This window comes from Bos indicus x Bos taurus, chromosome 8, assembly GCF_003369695.1.
Source record: "Bos indicus x Bos taurus breed Angus x Brahman F1 hybrid chromosome 8, Bos_hybrid_MaternalHap_v2.0, whole genome shotgun sequence".
Lineage (NCBI taxonomy): Eukaryota > Metazoa > Chordata > Mammalia > Artiodactyla > Bovidae > Bos > Bos indicus x Bos taurus.
In genome coordinates, this window is record NC_040083.1 from 78,845,170 (window position 1) to 78,865,981 (window position 20,812).

The 20,812-nt window shown below is 34.1% G+C and overlaps 1 protein-coding gene across 4 annotated transcripts in view; it reads right to left on the minus strand.

The window, feature by feature from the left end:
- The window catches only part of AGTPBP1 (ATP/GTP binding protein 1), a 193,360-nt gene that overhangs the window by 11,709 nt on the left and 160,839 nt on the right, over positions 1-20,812 (minus strand). For all 4 annotated transcript variants that reach the window (XM_027550143.1, XM_027550146.1, XM_027550145.1 and 1 more), the window contains 6 exons: positions 20,084-20,237; positions 18,860-19,040; positions 17,436-17,565; positions 16,142-16,273; positions 9,640-9,816; positions 5,760-5,920 (listed from right to left, as the gene is read on the minus strand). In XM_027550143.1, coding sequence (XP_027405944.1) covers positions 5,760-5,920; positions 9,640-9,816; positions 16,142-16,273; positions 17,436-17,565; positions 18,860-19,040; positions 20,084-20,237 — 935 coding nt within the window. The remainder of the gene's footprint in view (positions 1-5,759; positions 5,921-9,639; positions 9,817-16,141; positions 16,274-17,435; positions 17,566-18,859; positions 19,041-20,083; positions 20,238-20,812) is intronic.

Below are 20,812 nucleotides of genomic sequence, written 5' to 3' on the forward strand. Positions count from 1 at the left end.
ATTGGGCACCTACCGACCTGTGGAGTTCCTCAGGATAGGATAGTTCAGTATCCTATCATTTTGCCTTTCCATACTGTTCATGGGGTTCTCAAGGCAAGAACACTGAAGTGGTTTGCCATTCCCTTCTCCTGTGGACCACATTCTGTCAGTTTTTGATTAGGTTGTTCATTTTTCTGGTATTGAGCTGAATGAGCTGCTTGTTCATTTGGGAGATTAATTTGTCAGTTGTTTCATTTGTTAGTATTTTCTCCCATTCCGAGGGCTGTCTTTTCACCTTGCTTATAGTTTCCTTCATTGTGCAAAAGCTTTTAGATTTAATTAGGTCCCATTCGTTTATTTTTGTTTTTATTTCCATTATTCTAGGAGGTAGGTCATAGAGGATCTCGCTGTGCTTTATGTCAGAGAGTGTTCTGCCTATGTTTTCCTCTAAGGGTTTTATAGTTTCTGTTCTTACAGTTAGGTCTTTAATCCATTGTGTGCTTTTATCTTTCAGTTTGTTAATTTAGTGTATCACACTGATTAATTTGAAGATATTAAAGAATCCTTGCATCCCTGGAATAAAGCACACTTGATCACAATGTATGATCTTTTTAATATGGTATTGGATTCTGCCTGCTAGGATTTTGTTAAGGATTTTTGTATCTATATTCATCAGTGATATTGGCCTGTAGTTTTCTTTCTTTGTGGCACCTTTATCTAGTTTTGGTAGAAGGGTGATGGTGGTGGCCTTGTAGAATGATTTGGGGAGTTTTCCTTCCTCTGCAATTTTTTCAAAGAGTTTAAGTAGTATAGGTGGTAGCTCTTCTCTAAATTTTTGGTAGAATTCACCTGTGAAGCCATCTGGTCCTGGGCTTTTGTGGGTTGGAAGATTTTTTATTACAGTTTTTATTTCTGTGCTTGTGATTGGTCTGTTCAAATTTTCTATTTATTCCTGGTTCCATTTTGGAAGGTTATACTTTTCTAAGAATTTGTCCATTTCTCCCAAGTTATATATATGGAATTCTACTACATATTAGGTCAGACAGACCTGACAAGATATATAGCACATGCTTTCCAACAGAAAAAAAAAAAAAAGCATATTCTTCTCAGGCAAAATTATGCAGGGTAAATCATATCTTAGCCCACAAACAAGTCTTAATTAAGTTAAGAAGACCAAAATCATATTAAGCCCAACCACAACAATACAAAACTCAAAATCAATTGGGAATTCCCTAACAGTCCAGTGGTTAGGACTCCGCACTCTCAATGCTGAGGGCCTGGGTTCAATTGCTGATTTGGGAAATAAGATCCTACAAGTTGTATGGTGTGGCCAGAAAAGAAAAGTAGAAATCAAATAGGAAAACTGGAAAATTCACAAATATGTGGAGATCACACAACATGTTCCTGAACAACCAATGAGTAAAAGAGAAATCAAAAAATATCTTGTGAGAAGTGAAAATGGAAATACAACATACCAAAACTGACGACATGCAGCAAAATCAGTTCTAAGAGGGAAGTTTATAACAATAAAGGTCTACATGAAGAAGAAAGAAATCTCAAATAAACAACCCAATTTTACATCTCGGGGAACTAGAAAAATAAGAATAAATAAGCCTAGAGTTAGCAGAAGGTAGAAAATAACAAAAATCAGACAGACATAAATAAAATAGAGACTAAAAAGATCCATGAAATTTAGAGTTAATTTAAAAAAAAAAGAATAAACTGTTAAGACTTTCTAAAAAAATGGAGAAATTATAAATAAAAGAGACATCACAAAAGATACATTAAAAAATACAAAGGATAAGAGACTACTATGAACAATTATACACCAACAAATTGGACAAACAAGAACAAATGGAAAAAATTCCTAGAAAGATACAAGCTACCAAGACTGAATCATGAGAAATACATAGAAAATGTGAACAGAGCAATTATGAGTGAGGAGACTGCATGAATACTCAAAAACCTCCCAAGAAAGAAAATCCCAGGATCAGATGGCTTCAATGAATTCTACCAACCATTTAAAGACTAAATAATAGCAATTATTTTCAAACTTTTCCCAAATTAAAAAGAGGAGGGAACAATTCTAAATTCATTTTATAAGGTTAGCATTATCCTAAATACCAAAGTCAGAGAAAGAACTTTAAAAAAAAGAAAACTACAGGTCAATATCCCTGATGAACTTAGAGGAAAAGTCCTCAATAAAATGCATTAGGAAATCAAATTCAATAATACATTAAAAGACTCACACATAAATCTTGATCACCTTGCACCCTGTTCAACATATGCAAATCAATCCATGTGATTTACCACATTAACAAAATGAAGGCTAAAAATCATACAATCATCTCAACAGATGCAGAAAAGCATTTGACAAAATTCATCATCCATTCACTCAACTCTCAATAAACCAGGTAAAGAGAAAATGCACTCTTGCATAATAAAAGCTATATACAACAAGCCCACAGCTAACCATGAAATACTAAAAGTTTTTCTTCTAGGATAAGGAACAAAGCAAGGATGCCCACTCTCACCACAATACTGGCTTAAGCAATTAGAGAAGAAAAGAAATAAAAGTCACTCAAATAAGAAAGGAAAAAGTAAATTTTCTCTATCTTCAATAGACAAGACATCATATAGCATCCGTAAAAATACCACCAGCTGCATTTCTATACACTAAGCAATGAAACATCAGGAACAGAAATCAAGAAAACAATTTCATTTACTATAGCATCAAAAACAAGTTAGGAATAAATTAACCAAGAAAGTGGAAGATCTGTACACTAAAAACCATTAAGACACTGTACTCCTATGTTCAAAGCAGTATTATTCACATAGTCAAAGTATAAAAACTATCTGACCATCGACAGATGAATGGATAAGGAAAATGCAGATAGATACTAATAAAAGCTATGACAAACCAAGGCAGCATATTAAAAAGCAGAGCTAATACTTTTCCGACAAAGGTCTGTCTAATCAAAGCTATGGTTTTACCAGTAGTCATGTATGGATATGAGAGTTGGACCATAAAGAAGGCTGAGCACCGAAGAATTGCTGCTTTTGAACTGTGGTGTTGGAGAAGATTTTTGACAGTCCCTTGGACTAGTTCATCCTAAAGGAAATCCGTCCTGAATTCACTGCAAGGACTGATGCTGAAGCTGAAGCTCCAAAAATTTGGCTACCTGATGTAAAGAACTGACTCCCTGATGCTGGGAAAGTCTGAAGGCAGGAGAAGGGGACAATAGAGGATGAGACGGTTGGTTGGCATCACTGACTCAATGGACGTGAGTTTGAGCAAGCTCTGGGAGCTGGTGATGGACAGGGAAGCCTGGCATGCTGCAGCCCATTAGGTTGCAAAGACTTGGACATGACTGAGCAACTGAACTGAACTGATACAATGGAATATTATTCAGCCTTTAAAAAAAGGAAATCCTTTCATTTGCTACAACATGGATGAAACTGGAGGGCATTATGCTAAGTGAAATAAGCCAAACAAAGAGAAATACTGCTTGGTGTCATTTACATATGAAATGTAAAAAAAAAAAAAAATTTCAAACAACTCATAGAAAAAGAGAGTAGCAAAGTGGTTGCCAAGGGGTAGGAGGCAGGAAGAGGAGGCAGTGCTGCTGCTGCTGCTAAGTCGATTCAGTCGTGTCTGACTCTGTGTGAGCCCATAGACGGCAGCCCACTAGGCTCCTCTGTCCCTGGGATTCTCCAGGCAAGAATACTGGGGTGGGTTGCCATTTCCTTCTCCAGTGCATGAAAGTGAAAAGTGAAAGTGAAGTCACTCAGTCATGCCCGACTCTTAGTGACCCCATGGACTGCAGCCTACCAGGCTATGCTGCTGCTAAGTCGCTTCAGTCATGTCCGACTCTGTGTGACCCCATAGACGGCAGCCCACCAGGCTCCCCCATCCCTGGGATTCTCCAGGCAAGAACACTGGAGTGGGTTGCCATTTCCTTCTCCAATGCATGAAAGTGAAAAGTGAAAGTGAAGTTGCTCAGTCATGTCCGACTCTTCACGACCTCATGGACTGCAGCCTACCAGGCTCCTTCGTCCATGGGATTTTTCAGGCAAGAGGTAAATAATACAAACTTTCAGTTGTTGAGATAAACAAGGTCTGAGGAAGTAATGAATAACATGGTGACTATACAACAAAGGTCCATCTAGTCAAGGCTATGGTTTTTCCAGTGGTCATGTATGGATGTGAGAATTGGACTGTGAAGAAAGCTGGGCACCGAAGAATTGATGCTTTTGAACTGTGGTGTTGGAGAAGACTCTTGAGAGTCCCTTGGACTGCAAGGAGATCCAACCAGTCCATTCTGAAGGAGATCAGTCCTGGGTGTTCTTTGGAGGGAATGATGCTAAAGCTGAAACTCCAGTACTTTGGCCACCTCATGAGAAGAGTTGACTCATTAGAAAAGACCCTGATGGTGGGAGGCATTGGGAGCAGGAAGAGAAGGGGATGACAGAGGATGAGATGGCTGGATGGCATCACCGACTGGATGGACATGAGTTTGAGTGAACTCCAGGAGTTGGTGATGGACAGGGAGGCCTGGCGTGCTGCAATTCATGGGGTCGCAAAGAGTCGGACACAACTGAGTGCCTGAACTGAACTGATACTAGAGAATGCTGGATTATGTAACTGAAATTTGCTATGAGAGCAGAACTGAAAAATACTTCCCAACACACATACACAAAAGTAAATATGTAATGTGATGTATGGACATGTTAATAACTCAATGGGGGAAATCCTTTCACAGTGTATACATATATACACCAAATCATCACATTGTATACTTTAAATATCTTACAATTTTATTTGTGACTTTTACCTCCATAAAGAGGTAACACCAACAATGAAACATTAGGAACAGAAATCAAAAGTACATAAAATAAATGAAAAGGAAGCTTCTAAACATCAATGAGAACAACTTTATGCATATTTATTTAATACATAAATATATTTATAATTATTTCCATTATTGTTTACCAAGTGTTTTGAAGTGTAGAGAATGCAGGTAATCACTATCTCAGTTATCACATTATATAAAAACAGAGTTCTAATTAATGTTTTACTACACTTAAAACTGTTAAGTTGATACATACAACAGAGCCTGGCAATAAATTGACAAATCTGATGTCAGTGTCTACCAACAAAAACCATGAAGATTCTATAAAATGGGACTATTTCTAACTATATGTATCAAAGTATAAAATGCTAAACTCTAGTATTATGATTAAGAAATATGACATCAAATTATGTCTGAGCCTATATCTGATCAAAATTTACATACCTTGAATTTTAGGAGCAAAAGATTACCTACTTAGAAAAATACTTGTCACATGTAGTTAAATTTTCAGAGTGATACTACATTAGCTGTTTCTAGTAGATGTAGTCAGAAGATATTGGAAAGCCATTTGATGTGTATAGATTATCAACAAAATAAAATTTCTTTTGAAGTATGAATTTTGGCTCCAAGCGTTCTTAATTTATATATTACCTGATATATGCTTACTTTTGAGTTAAAAGTAAATCATTAAGATTACTAAAATAGCATTTCAAATATAAGGGTAATTTACTAAAATTTTATCCAAATACCAATGTTAAAAGAATCAAGAATATTATCACATTTTGGAACATACATTAGATGTGCAAACTTATTTATATAAATTCTAAAGATGCTTGACTGTCAAAGTCTCTGTGCCTTTCCTCTTACTGAACTATGAATTCTGACAGGATAACTGCATAACAAAAGAATAAAACAAGTGTGTCTTACCTAGTCACTTTGCAGCTCGATTCAATCAAGTCATTCTCAAAGTCAAGCAGGCTGGAAGGCAGATTATACTCCAATGGGGATGTCAGTCTTTTCAAACGCAATAGACCAACACAAAATTTTGCTCCCATCTCTTCCAATTCTCGAGTACCAATCTGTAAACCCTAGAAATAAAGCAATCATAAACATGTAACTAGGACATTTGCTATCCTCTGGCTATATCTCATTAAAATTACATAAAAGGAATTTGAAGCTATATTAATAAAATAAAAGCCTGTTACTTTGTATGAACCTACAACTCATAAGCACAGTGTCTTAACAATGTAAGATTATTTTAAGTCAAAAAGGAAACCATCTTAAAAAAGAATTTCTAAAATGTCTATTCTCATTTACTGTGTGCAAAATATTTTCACCAACACACTGAGAAGGGGGAAAAAAAGCAGATGACTATCTTGAAGGTAAGTTATTCTTGGAGCTCATATGTAAAAGTATATTTTTACAAGACCTTGCTAGTACTTGTAATCTACTACTCAGATGCTGACGTCGAAACAGTGTTATAATCAAGCCTCCAGTCTGTATACTTGAATATTAGTTTATACATACTTTTTCTACATGATAAATAGAAACCAGTGAGTAAAGAACAAACAAAAGAAAGGTGACTGTGCAAAAAAAAAAAGAATCAACAAACCTAAGCCAATGAGGTAAAAATAAAATAAACTCTTATGTTTCATGTCAGTTAAGAATGCCCATTTCAAATCTGATCTAATAAAACAAAAATAAAATTTTACCACAACACTTTTTAATAGTTTCCCAATAAATAATATAAGGTTCAGCAAAAGTTAAACATTACCACATAAAGGATAAAAATTGACTACTGTAAATTGACTACTATTTATCATTTACTTTTCAGATAAAAATGAAACTCTAAAGTAAATAAAATCCTTATACCAACAAAGGCTGCAGCCATCTAAAACCATACAGCAGCTGAAGAGGTAAATTATAAAAACTGTTATTTACTCTATGAAGCACATGCCTTTAAAATAATGACTGACTGACTGTTTAAATAGTCTGGCCACCTCCAAATACTCTAGGAAATGTAACTTAATTAACTTTATTAGAAAATGCATTTGCCTTCTTAATCTAAGAGGTTTAGAAAGGCTATGCCTATTCCTGAGTTAGCTCATCAAAAATAAAGAATATTTGAAACCTAAAATTCAGTAATATAAGAACATTCTTGAGAGTGAAAAGATTTGTTTCTTAAAATATTATTAGACTCACACAACTTATTAGCTAATATTAACAAGTTTGAAAAGTATACATTATGTGGTGGGAGGGGAGGGTAGGGGTATATGGGAATTCTGTATTTTGCACTCTATTTTTCTGTGAATCTAAAGTTGCTCTTTAAAAAGTTGGCTAGTTAAAAAATTTTTTAAAGAAGTATATGTTATGATAAAAGGATTGAATTTTAGATGTAAAAAACTTATTTATTGTAGTAAGACATACTTCTCTAAGAGTTTTATTAAATCAATGTAACTCTACCAGTGTAAATCACATGAAGTATATCAATATAAATCATATAAAAGAGAAATGACTATTCATTGTGTGCCCAGTCACTCCGTCATATCAGACTCTTTGCAACCCCATGGACAGTAGCCCACCAGCCTCCTCTGTCCATGCGATTTTTTTTCACGCAAGAATACTGGAGTGTTGCCATTTCCTTCTCTAGGGGAGCTTCCCAACCTAGGAATCAAACTCATGTCTCCTGTGTCTCCTGCATTGGCAGGCAGATTCTTACCCCTGAGCCACCTGGGAAGTCAACTATTTACTATGTATACATTTTATTTTTAAAAGTTAAAATTAATAATTTTTACAAAACTTGTCTAACATTTTGTTTCAAAATACATTTTAGATATTTTATGTGGTTTTTTCAATGACCAAATACATTTATCAAAGCAAAAACAGAACGTTTAAATAACCCAATGAAAGTCTATAAGTAGAATACAAATCTAATAAGAAAATACTGCTGTTATTATGCCATAGATGATTTCAAGGGGCATTTAAGTTTCAGCCTCCCTGACATCCTCTCTCCCTACCCCCAGAAACTAGTTTCATAGACACTGATGCTTTTAGTTTCCTTTTCCAATCTGACTGCATAAAGTATCTCTTTGAGAAAAAATAATTTACAGTCTGTTTCCCTAAATCACAAAGTACAAGATTTTTTTTTCCTATGGTCATTTACAAAAGTGACTGTCAAGCTTTCCCATCTCACACACATACCATCCACTAAAGCAATAACCACGAGGCACAATTTGCGGGCTGTGGTACCCAAGCTCCTCTCTCACCACAACCATGACTTTGGGAGTCTAGAAGTCACCACTTTACAGTATTTGGAGAGATTTGAAAAGATAGCACATTCTGAAAGAATAGTATTCTGAGGTCAACTTAAAGTCACTAGGGAAAAGTCACTCTCCACAAAGTACTAGAATTTCACCAAGTTCTACCCATCCAGAGCCCCAAAGTTTGAACATCAGTTGTAAAATTTATACCTTTTTTTTTTTCTAGTTTGTTATAGAATGGAAAAGTCACAAAGCTCTCCACTTAAAGATTCTGGCACCAACCATAATATGTTTACATTTTTAATACTAAGCACCTGGAAGATTTTTAAACTCCTTCTAAACATAAAGCTATAATTGCTTTTATGTGAGATGCATGAAAATCACCATGAGATTCACTTTCCTCTTGTACCACATCAAAAAAAACAAGACACAACTAAACAGAATAACAGTTGTTTTACCTAAGGTCTATTTATTTCCTATGACATGCTCAAACTTTAAAAAATTCAAAGTCACTTAACATTTGTTGTGTGTGTTAGTCACTCAGTCATGTCCGACTCTGTGTGACCCCATAGACTGCAGCCCTTCAGGCTCCTCTGTCCTTGGAATTCTCTAGGCACGAATACTGGAGTAGGTTGCCATTCCCTTCTCCAGGGGATCTTCCCAACCCAGGGACCAAACCTGAGTCTCCTGCACTACAGGTGTATCTTTACCCTCTGAGCCACCAAGGAAGTTACTCTTAAATTTACTCTTAAATTTCAAAAGTAAAGTCTGAACTCTCTTCCATTAAAAGCCTATGGCAGCACAGAAGTTTTAGTAAAGAAAAAAAAAAAAAAATAGTGAAGGGATATGCATTGAAAGGGCTTCTCTGGTGGCTCAGATGATAAAGAATCTGCCTGCAATGCAGGAGACCCAGGTTCGATCCCTGGATCAGGAAGATCCCCTGGAGAAGAGAATGGCAACCCTCTCTAGTATTATTGCCTGGAGAATTTCATGGACAGAGGAGCCTGGCTGGCTACAGTCCATGGGGTAGCAAAGAGTCGAACACAACTGAGCGACTAACAAACACTTCATGCATTTATAAGTCACACATGCACAAAATCTAAATATAAAAAAAAACTTTATAAATAAATGTGTCTATTTCTAATGTAATGTGTCTATTTCTAAATGTATAAAAATATACTTACATTCAATAAATTTAAATGATAGAACTTTTTATTAGTAATGTACTACCTTCAGAGTTCATTATAAATCATAATCACTAATCACTATTTAAATGTGTACTACAGTGTACTTTCTTAAAAATTATGACTATAAACAGACTCAACTAAAACTTCATAAGGACCCAAAGCAAGCTATTAGTTCAGAGAATTTAAGAAAAAGAGAGAGACTGTTCTTAACACTGCATATGATTCAATTCCATTATTGTGAATTACATATAACTCAGTATAACAAACATATCATTTAATATACATTTGAAAACTACTAGAGTATATATGAAAGGACAGTCTTGAAATATTTCTATGGCTAGAGATCCTGAGATGTTTTACCTTATATTTTCCCTGGTCACAGCCGCACAAAGTACTCTCCATGGTATAGCTTCTTTGCACTCCTATCTCTCTCCAAACTACAACACGAGCTGTAGATTCTTTAGATTTTTCCACTACGAAGCTGCAGCTGCTCATGCAAAATGCTGGGGCAATATGGCTTAGAATCTTAGGCAAAGTCTGCAAAGATAAAAATGATCAAATATTTCAAAAGCTTTCTTTTTTGTCATTAATTTTTTTTAATTTCTAAAAAAAAATTTTTATGAAAGCATAGTCATTACAGCAGTCCATGTGGATCTTCTTCCTATATCCCCTGCTAACCAAAACATCAAAATAATCCTTTTACTAAGTCAGATTTTTCTGCTTTCCCAAACAGTAGTCAGAAAATAGAATAAAAAGTAATATTCATAGTAATAACCAATAAGTGAAATAAAACTATATAAGAAAACCATGTTTTAAAACATTAAGAAAAACATATTTAAAATGAATATGTCATGAAGATGTTTTTCCACTTTAGTCATGAAGATGTTTTGACTAAGAGATTTAACACTGTAAATGTTAATCATCTCTAAATTAATCAATAAAGCTAAGATAATCACAATCTAAATGCCCACATTTTTTCAACTTAAAATTATTCTCAAATTCACCTGAAAATAAAATATAGAATTCCCTGGAGAATTCTGAATCAAAGGCTATGACTAGAGAAATAAGCCAACAGATAAATACATATCTAACAGAAGTTAAATGGTGATACTGGTATAGGAATAGCACATCTTTAGAAAGAGAGTTCAGAATTAAAGTCAAAGGTATTTGTTAAAGTTGGTACTATTATTAGTTAGGAAGATTGATCATTCACAAAATGCTGACACAGCTGCTCAGCCACTGAGAAAAACTAGCTAAAGTCACTTTCTATCAAATTAAACTTTAATAAGATTGAGAATTTAAATTTTAAATTAGTAAGTTAAATTTTTAAATGAAACTAAAAGCTCTAAAGTAAATATGGAACTCTACTTTAAAAATCTTAGAATGAGAAAATCTAAGCCGCAGAAGAAGAAACCACTTTTTAAAAAAATCAACAAATACGACAGAAGTTTTAAACTACTGCACTTCATTAAAAAAAATGTAATATAATACACACGAAGAGTATTTTCAAAACAATAATTAGGTGACTTATACAAAGCAAAGAGAGAATAAGAAAAAGGCTATTTTTTAAAACTAGAGATCATAATTGGATCAAACAAAGGATCAAAAATAGGGATCAAACATAAGAAAAGATACTTGATCTCATATATTTATAATTACAGATACACAAACTAAAACCATCAGATATTTTTTCACCTGGCAAAGGTGACAATAAGATGTTTAGAGAGACAGCACTATCATTCATCGGGGAGTACTGATTTGTACAATCTTTATGAAAGACAATTTGGCAATACTAACGAAGTGGCCACCAACAAGGTACAATAATAACAAAAATACACAATGAAAATCTTGTGTAACTGTCAAAAAGAGACAGAGACAGATATAAAGATGAAAAGATGGCCATCAAATATTATGTGAAAAAAAACTGCTGTGGAGTGTGAAAAAAAATACTAAAACATCAAATGCTATGTTTACATACCCCTATGAATGAATGTGCTTACAGGCAAGTCTCACAATACACATTGTGAAAGTGATTGATTAGTGATTGAGAGAAGATAACTTTTACTTACTACTTTATATTTGTGGCGTGTTTCTATTTTTAATATGACTCTACTCATTTATTTTGGAAAGGAGACGAAGAGAGAGGATACCAAAAAGAAAAAGTGCTTTGAAGTTCTGCTAAGGGTAGTGGTATGTTACTGAAATCTGTTTTGGAAAATAATCTGGGGTGCTGATTTAGGCATAAGTATGGTAGGAGAGACACTGGGACAGAAGGAAAAGCAGACAAGATGCAAAGTAAAGATCTCACTTCAATCCTAGGCATACCTCAAAACACACCCATACATGGGAAACAAGGTGTATAACAGATGGCTTTATAAAATCAGCAGAGGAAAGGGGTACTGTTTAATAAATGGTGCTGACGCAACTGGTTACACATGGGTAAACAAAATTATATCCCTCCATCTCATACAAAAATACATTCCAGATAGAATAAAAATCTAAGTGTGAAAAGCACTTGTAGAGGACAAGTGTTCAGTTTTTCACTGCTGAGTATATTAGCATGGGTTTGTCATAAACAGCCTTTATTATGTTGAGATATGTTCTCTCTATGCCAGCTTTGATGAGAATCTTTAACATGAATGGATGAATTTTGTCAAATGCTTTTTTCTGCATCTATTGAGACGATCATGTGATTTTTATCCTTCCTTTTGTTAATGTGGTATATTACAATGATTGATTTGTGGATTCAGAACCCTTCTTACAATCTCAGAATAAATCCCACTTGATCATGGTGTATGATTCTTTTCATATATTCTTGGATTCCATTTGCTAATATTTTCTTTGAGGATTTTTGCATCTACATTAATCAAAGATACTGGCCTATAATCTTTTCTGCAGTGTCTTTGGATTTCAGTATCAGGGCAATGTTGGTTGGCCTCATAGGATGAATTTAGGTATTCTCTCCTCTTCAGTTTTTTTAAATAGTTTGAGAAAGGTATGTATTACCTCTTCTATGTATGTCTGGTAGAATTCCCTTATGAAGTCATCAAGCCCTGGACTTCTGTTTGCTAGGTGTTTTTTGATTACTGATTCAATTTTACTACTGGTGATCAGTCGGTTCAGCTTATTTATTTCTTCCTGATTCAGTTCTGGAAGACTGTATATTTCTAGGAATTTATCCATTTCTCTAGGTCTTCCAATTTTGTTGGCATAAAACTGTTCATAGTTTTCTCTTATGATTTTTTGGTATGTCTATGATATTGGCTGACATTTCTCCTCTTTATTTTGTTTATTGGGACTTCTTAATGAGCCTGGCTATTTTTTTGTTTTTTTTTTTTACAAAAAAAAAAATCAACTCTTGGCTTCACTGACATTTTCTATTTGAAGATGTGGCAGGGTCTCAATTTTATTTCTGCTCATTTTATTTCCTTTCTTTTGCTGACTTTGACCTTTCTTCTTTTTTAATTATTGTGGATAGCCGGTAAGGATGTTTATTTGAGATTTTTCTTGTAAAGGATCAAGATCAAACTACAAAAATCTGTTGCTTTTCTATACACTAAAAAACTATCATATAGTTCAGGAATCCAAAGCTAATTACATTCTAGATCTTATAAAAAAAATCTAGAAATAAACTGAAAGACCTATATTCTTGACAATCAGAACACTGACAAAGGCAACTGAAAATGATACAAAAAAACAGAAAGACATCCCTGTTCATGAATTGGAAGAAGTAATATTGCTAAACTATCCATACTACTCAAAGCAATCTACAGATTTAATGCAATCATTATCAAAATACCCAGAATACATAGGGTATTTTTCACAGAAGTGCAACAAATAATCCTAAAATTTATATGGAACCTCAAAAGACCATAAAAGCAATCTGGAGGGGGAAAAAAAGCTGAGGGTATCACTGACTTCCTGACTTCAGACTATACTACAAAACTACAGTAATCAAACAGGATAGTACTGGCACAGAAAAACAATCACACAGATCAGCAGAACAGAATAGAGAGCCCAGAAATAAACCACTAACATATGGCCAATTAATCTATGATAAAAGAAGCAAAAACATACAATAGGGAAAAGACAGTGTCTTCTATAACTGTGCTGGAAAAACTGGTTAGCTACATGTAAAAGAGTGAAATTAAAACATTTCCTCCCATCATATGTAAAAATAAACTAAAAATGAATCAAAGACCTAAATTTAAGACTGCATACAATGATACTCGAAAAGATCGGCTGATTCTGACAGGCACGTTGCTCTCTATTTAGTTTACCAGGCTGATTAACCTCCTAGAAGTGCTAATTCCAGTTTTCTAAAAACAGGAAAAAGGAAAATTTTAAGAAAAATCCAGCTTCCTTATTTCTCTTATTTGAGATATTACTAGTTTATCTGCTGAGTACAAAGATAATAGGATGATCATTGTCAAGAATTTAGTCTCTTCCTTCTCTATCCCTTTTTGAACATGGCCACTGGAATGATCACATGACTTTTCTAGTTATCTTTGAAAAAAAGTTGGTCAACAAGAGGAAGAGACTGCAAATCAAAGTGCTTAAATTTTCACCACTGTTGGAAAAAATGACTCAAAGCACCTGCCCTATTATTAGTGACTTAGGAGAAGGCAATGGCAACCCACTCCAGTACTCCTGCCTGGAAAATCCCATGGATGGAGGAGCCTGGTAGGCTGCAGTCCATGGGGTCGCTACGAGTCAGACACGACTGAGCAACTTCACTTTCACTTTTCACTTTCATGCATTGGAGAAGGAAATGGCAACCCACTCCAGTGTTCTTGCCTGGAGAATCCCAGGGACAGGGGAGCCTGGTGGGCTACCGTCTATGGGGTCACACAGAGTCGGACACGACTGAAGCGACTTAGCACCAGCAGCAGCAGTTGAGAGTATTAGGAGTTTTTTGACTTACTGTTAACAAATAACTTTAAACTTTAATTTAGCAAAGAGGAGGTGAAGTTATTTTGTAGCCTTTTAATTTTGTTTAGTGCACTATAAGCTTACTACTACTACTGTCCCCTCATGGAGAGGAGCTAAGTTATCTTGCTGAAATTTGAACAATAAAAGTATAAAATAAATAGTACAGAAGTTAAATACAGGAGATATCATGAGGCAAAAGCAGTAGAACTCTGCACACAGAAATACATGCCACAATCTTGTGTAATTATGAAAGGCAAATACAGATTTGGTACCATGACTATAGTTTTACTCCAGCTTTTTGCCTCTAATAAATAAATAGATTCTGTTATTGATTTGTGTATCAGTTTTCTATTGTTTAGACCTTTTAAGTTAGAATCCTGGAGAAGGGAAAGGCTACCCACTCCAGTATTCTGGCCTGGAGAATTCCACAGACTGTATAGTCCATGGGGTTGCCAAGAGTAAGACACGACTGAGTGACTTTCCCTTCCCTTCACAATAAAACTCACAGCAGAAAACATAGGCAGAACACTTTCACATAAGTAGTAGCAATATTTTTTTTTAAATCTGTCTCTTCAGGTAAAGAAAACAAAAGCAAAGATAAATAACTAGGACCTAATTAAATTTAAAAGTTTTTACATAGTAAAGGAAATGACTGACCAAATGAAAAGACAACCTATGCAATGGGAGAAAATATCTGCAAACGACTGAGGGGGCTAATATCCAAATACATAAATAGTTCATACAATTAAATATTGAAAAATAAACAACCCAATTAAAAAGTGGGCAGAAAAACTGAATGGACAGAAAATGGGTATTTTTCCAGTGAAGACATACAGATTGCCAATAGGCATATTGAAAAGATGCTCAACATCACTAATTTGTAGAGATATGCAAATCAAACCACATGAGCTATCACTTCATCTGGGTTATAATGGCCATCATCAAAAGTTCTACAAATAATAAATGATGGAGAGGGTATGGAGAAAAAGGAACCCTTCTACACTGTTGATGGGAATGTAAACTGATTGAGCTGCTACAGAGAGCAGTAAAAAAACAAAAATAAAGCTATCATATGATCCAGCAATCCTATTCCTAGGCATATACCCAGAAAACATGAAAACTACTTCAAAATGACACATACATCCCAATGTTTATAGCTGCACAATGTATAATAGCCAAGACATGGAAATAACCTAAGTGTGCATCAACAGATGAATGGATAAAGAAGATGTGGTACATATATACAATGGAAAATTATTCAGTCATAAATAATGAAATTTTGCCATTTGCAACAACATGGATGGACCTGGAGAATATTATGTTTAGTGAAATAAGTCAGACAGAGAAAGACAAACTATCATTTATTATGTATATTATCATTATATGTGGAACCCCCAAAATATATGTATTTATATGTATATTATCATTTATATGTGGAACCAAAAAAAATAAAACAAATGACTGTATATAACAAAACAGAAACAGACTCATAGATATAAAGAAGCTAATTGTTACCAGTTGCGAGAGGGATGGGGGTAGTGGCAAGATTAGGAAAATGGATTAAGAGATACATACTATTATGTATATAATAAACAAATAAACAGTACAAGGATATACTGTACAGCACAGAGAATACAGTCAACATTTTATAATAACTTAAAGTGGAACATAATCTATAAAAATACTAAATAACCACATAATGCATCCAAAACTAATATTGTCAATCAAGTATACTTTAATTAAAAAACATGAAAAGCTAAACTTTTAAAAGAAACATTTCAATTAAAAAATCTGAAACAGAATAACAAAATGGCAACATTTACTGACTCTAAGTAATTTCTATATGTTTTGTGTTCTGTAGTTTCATGCATGTTTGAAATTCAAAACTTCCTGCCTATTATTATAAATTATAATAATTTATAATAATTACCCTGTATCCCACATCTTCCACAACATCACATGACGCTGCATTATCGTTTGTATGCCACACCGTCTCTTTGATGCTGCACCCATACATAAATACATTCTTTTTTCGGGAGTGACCATGATAATCACAATAAACCTTGAAAAGACAATATATTTTTAAAATTAAAATCCTTCAAATTCATGCACTGCCAAGTAAAGCTAGTTAGTATGAAGCCAATAACAGGTCTGTGTTCCTTGGTCATTTTATTGTAAATAAGCCACCATTTAGTAAGTAGAATTCCTAAAAGTAATAGTACATATCTACCTTTGGAAAGGATTTATGATTAATACTAGAATGGCTAAATCCTTTGCAGGCATGTCCTGCATCAAGCCATCAGTTACACTCTTTCTTTTGTATCTACCATCATTTAAAAAATAATAAATACAATTTTAGGTCAAATGTACAGCTGCATTCATCATTGCCCCAAGGGTTGTTAAAATATTTACCTAACATAAGAGAACATGAAAATGCTCTCATGAAAAACACTTTTTTTAAAGGGGAGGGGGGGAGGATATGCTTTGTAAGAGCACCATTTTAAAAATGGAAAACGGTCAGACTTGCATGTCAATTTTGCCACTCTGCAAAATATTCCATCTTTACCAAAGAAAGATTAAGGCTTAACATGATGGAAACATTCAAAACAAAAGTTGCTGAAAACAGAAGAAATACACAGGCACAGGGTCTCCTACCATGCCTATACTACCTTTCCCACGTGAAACTTAAGACCTACCAGCTTTAGAACTGGCTAAAGAGTTCAGAGAAGGCAATGGCAACCCACTCCAGTGTTCTTGCCTGGAGAATCCCAGGGACAGGGGAGCCTGGTGGGCTGCTGTCTATGGGGTTGCACAGAGTTGGACACCAACTGAAGCGACTTAGCAGCAGCAGCAGCAAAAAGTTCAAAAATAAGCTTCTAGTGCTTTGAGAACTTGGAAGATACATACTTTTACCCTCGTGTTGTTTAAACACTGCAGTCAAATACCTACAACTTACAACCAGGAGTGACCAATGTTCATAAACAATAAAGAAAAATAAAAGGCTCATGAGAATTATAAAAATCAAACCTAATGAAATAAGAATATGGATACACTATATTAGATGCCACAATTAATATACAAGTGACTGATGACAAAGACACTTTAAAGAAACTGCTTTTGAAACTAACATACAGCTTTTATAACCAGACAATTATTTACAAAATACTAAGCTACCGATCAACAAAATCACCTCTTTGATTATACAAACAAACACTGCCACTTACCAGTGGTAAACGCTTCACAGCAGCCAGGTACTGTAGCAGACCCTTGGCATGATAAATTGTAGGGTGTAAGTCTGGATTTGGACTTTGCCATTGTCTATTCAAATCCTCTCCACTTAAGGAACAGCGGTGACTGTATACATGTAAATACAACAATAGATAAACACTGGTATCAATAAATTCTTATATGCACTCGATTTATTTTATGATTCTATTCCACTAAGTATTTCAAACAGGTGTAAGTGCTGGGCTTACCAAAATGCATGTTATAATCATTAAGTAAACATCTATTTAGCATTTGCTATGTGCCAGATTGTGGGTTACATGCGTTTAAACTGTAGTAAGCTTGCAGGTCAAAATTTTCAAGCTATAGGAAAAATTCTTCATTCTGGGGTTTTGTTCCATACACTATAAAATGTATTCATGGCCATATTTTCCATTCTGACTACATTTCTAATGCTAAAGTTCTGTACTTTGATTGTATTAATTATTATCAAATGTGCTATCTGGACCTTCCTTCTAAAAAAGATAAGTATATAAAAAGTACACATTCTTATAAAAATTCAAATACATTTTCACTTAATTGTAGGTTTTAAGTATTAAACTCACTGAGCAAAAATTTAAGCAAAGAGAAGGTGCTAACAGAAATATAAACAGAATTCTAACTGGTCAATATGTTTCTGAATTAAAACTAGACATAAAAGCTCATTTTAGTTCCATAATCATACTATCTAGAAAAATTATTCTATTTTTAAAATTCAAACATTTCCTAAAACATGATAAATATTCATGGTACTTTTACTGAAATAAATAAAGTATAGTACCCTCAACTTTGGAGATGCTCATGATAGCTAGACAAAATCCCACTTTTCAGAAGCAGTAAAGAGACCTTGGTCTAATTAACACGATAAATGAACTGTACTAAACTATGATCCACATCCACTTAAAAAGTAATCTTCCAGTATTTCCACTTTAAAGAATTCCTCCTCATGTCAGGAAGAAGTTAGCACATGGAGCTAATTCCATATTAGTGGAAAGAGATCCCAGAAAATTCTAAATCTTAGAACAACCAAGATCATGCCACTGATAAATAAGAAAGGAAACTACAACAGAATGATGTGTTAAAAAAATCTTTCTCATATCCTAATTCTGTGATTTTCCTAAAATGATTCAAGCAAAACATACATTTTATGAAATTATATTCTCATGAATAGATACAGAATTTCTCAAAACATATTACTACTACTATACAGTTTAATTTTCATTTAAAAATTTATCACAGATTAATTCTTCACTAAATTTTTTTGTTGTTCTAGAAAAATCATGACATTTGCTTTCCATATTAACCTGGATGCTATTATTTCAATAAGTTTACACAGGACAGCCACAAAAATCTAGAATTTCTCTATAACTATTGCTTAACTTACTTTCCATTGATGACACCATCTGGATTTAGCATAGGGACAATTTTAAAAATATAGGATTCTCGTAAACTCTGAGCAGTAGGGTTATTACTCATGAGATACTCCAATGTTCCTTTCATTACCCAGCTTGCATTAGTTTCTCCAGGATGTACTCGAGCAGATAAGAAAACATACGGACGATTTCCTAAAGTGTACATAAAATCTCAAATTAAAATGAACAGCTACTAAAGTATGTATAATGGTTGACTTTGGCACTTTAGAAATATTTCTACTCAACTGTGAATACTGATATAAAATCAAATTAGAACTCACTATGCACCTACTATTTATAAGTACTGCACTAGGCCCTCTAGAGAAAACAGATATAAAACCCGTGTAAGCCACATCTTATATGAAAATAACATATTAAATAGTATTTAAGTCACTTATTTATTTCCTAATGATTAATCTAAATATAAAATTAGTTCTTTAATATTACCTTGATTTCATAAAGAATAAGTAGCTGGTGAAATATAGATAAAATATAAATTTTTCATAAAGTCATGGGGAAATTAAGGAAAATATAATCTTATTTCTGTTTTATAGTCACTATGATAAGCACAGAACAATAGGTATATCTGCTCAGAGATTTACAAAGAAACTAAACATTTAGATATACAAGTCTACAAAATAACACTCAGTTCACCTGCTCACATTTTCATGAATAGCAAGTGCCTACTCTTTCTTGAAAACACCTTCTTATCAAAATTAGAACAGTTCTCTTATATACGTATATATATCTTTTTTTTTTTTTACCACAGCTGTACATTTGAGACAACTTAAAAAATATAAATGACGGGGAAAAACAAGTAGCTATTCATTCAGTATTAGCATCAAAACACTTGGGGGGTTTCTGATAGTTTTATTTATAAATAAAATTAACTGTAAATTCTTAAACGGATGGTATAACTTGTTATATTATACTTTGAGTATGACTTCTAAGAATAAGAACTACAGTATATCAATATCAAAAGAGACCTTAGAGGTCACCTCAGGCAGCTCCCTCATATTCAAGATGAGGAAACAGAGGCCTAGAAGTGGGCCCAGGGCTAAGCAATAACAAGACCCAGACTAGCACCCAAGGCTTCTGATGCCTATTCCCAGTACTACTGACCTTACAAAATACTTATGAAGCAAAGAAAAATAAGTAATAATGATTGGTACTGCGAGTGAAGAAGACAAACTTACTGAATTGACAGAGATGTTCATAATAATTAGACTCTGGCATTGCTGTTATAGTCACCAAGGGACAGCTGTTTCCAGACAGGGTTTCACATAACACATCTTTTCGAAAATAGATTTGCTGAGGATTGTGTGCTGACTCCAATTTTTGAAGATGCATCTTAATAAAAATTTAAAAGCAAAGTATACAATCATTTAAAACCTCCCTATGATAAATAGGAATAAATGCATCCAGATCTCAAACAGAACTAAATGCGAATCAGATCAGGTTCCTAATCCCTTCTCCAAAACCCTCAAGGGCCCAGACGCACTTGAACGTCAGTATTTGGGGAACTCGAGAAAGAGGACAGATACGGTTTGGATAATGTTGATAGTGCAAAGTGCAATATAACCAGCGGAGCTGGCGGCAGCAGCCTGTAATCAGCACGTTATGATTTCTGCAGCAAAACCTATGAAGAGTCACTCTAAGTGGAATCAATATTCTAAATAAGCTCACATCAGGCCAGGCTTTGCTGACAACTGGGTTATGAAAATACTTTTGGTTTCAAAGCCTTCCGAATTTTGAAATTTTGTGACTGTAGATCTGTTAACAGCAACCTAAAATATGGAGAATGAAAATCATGTAGCACACATTTTTAAAAAAATTTTCCTGATTTCAAGATTAATATAGGCTCATTGTAAAATGCCTGGAAAATATAAAAAGTACAGGAAAAAACTTAGAACACCTGCAATTGT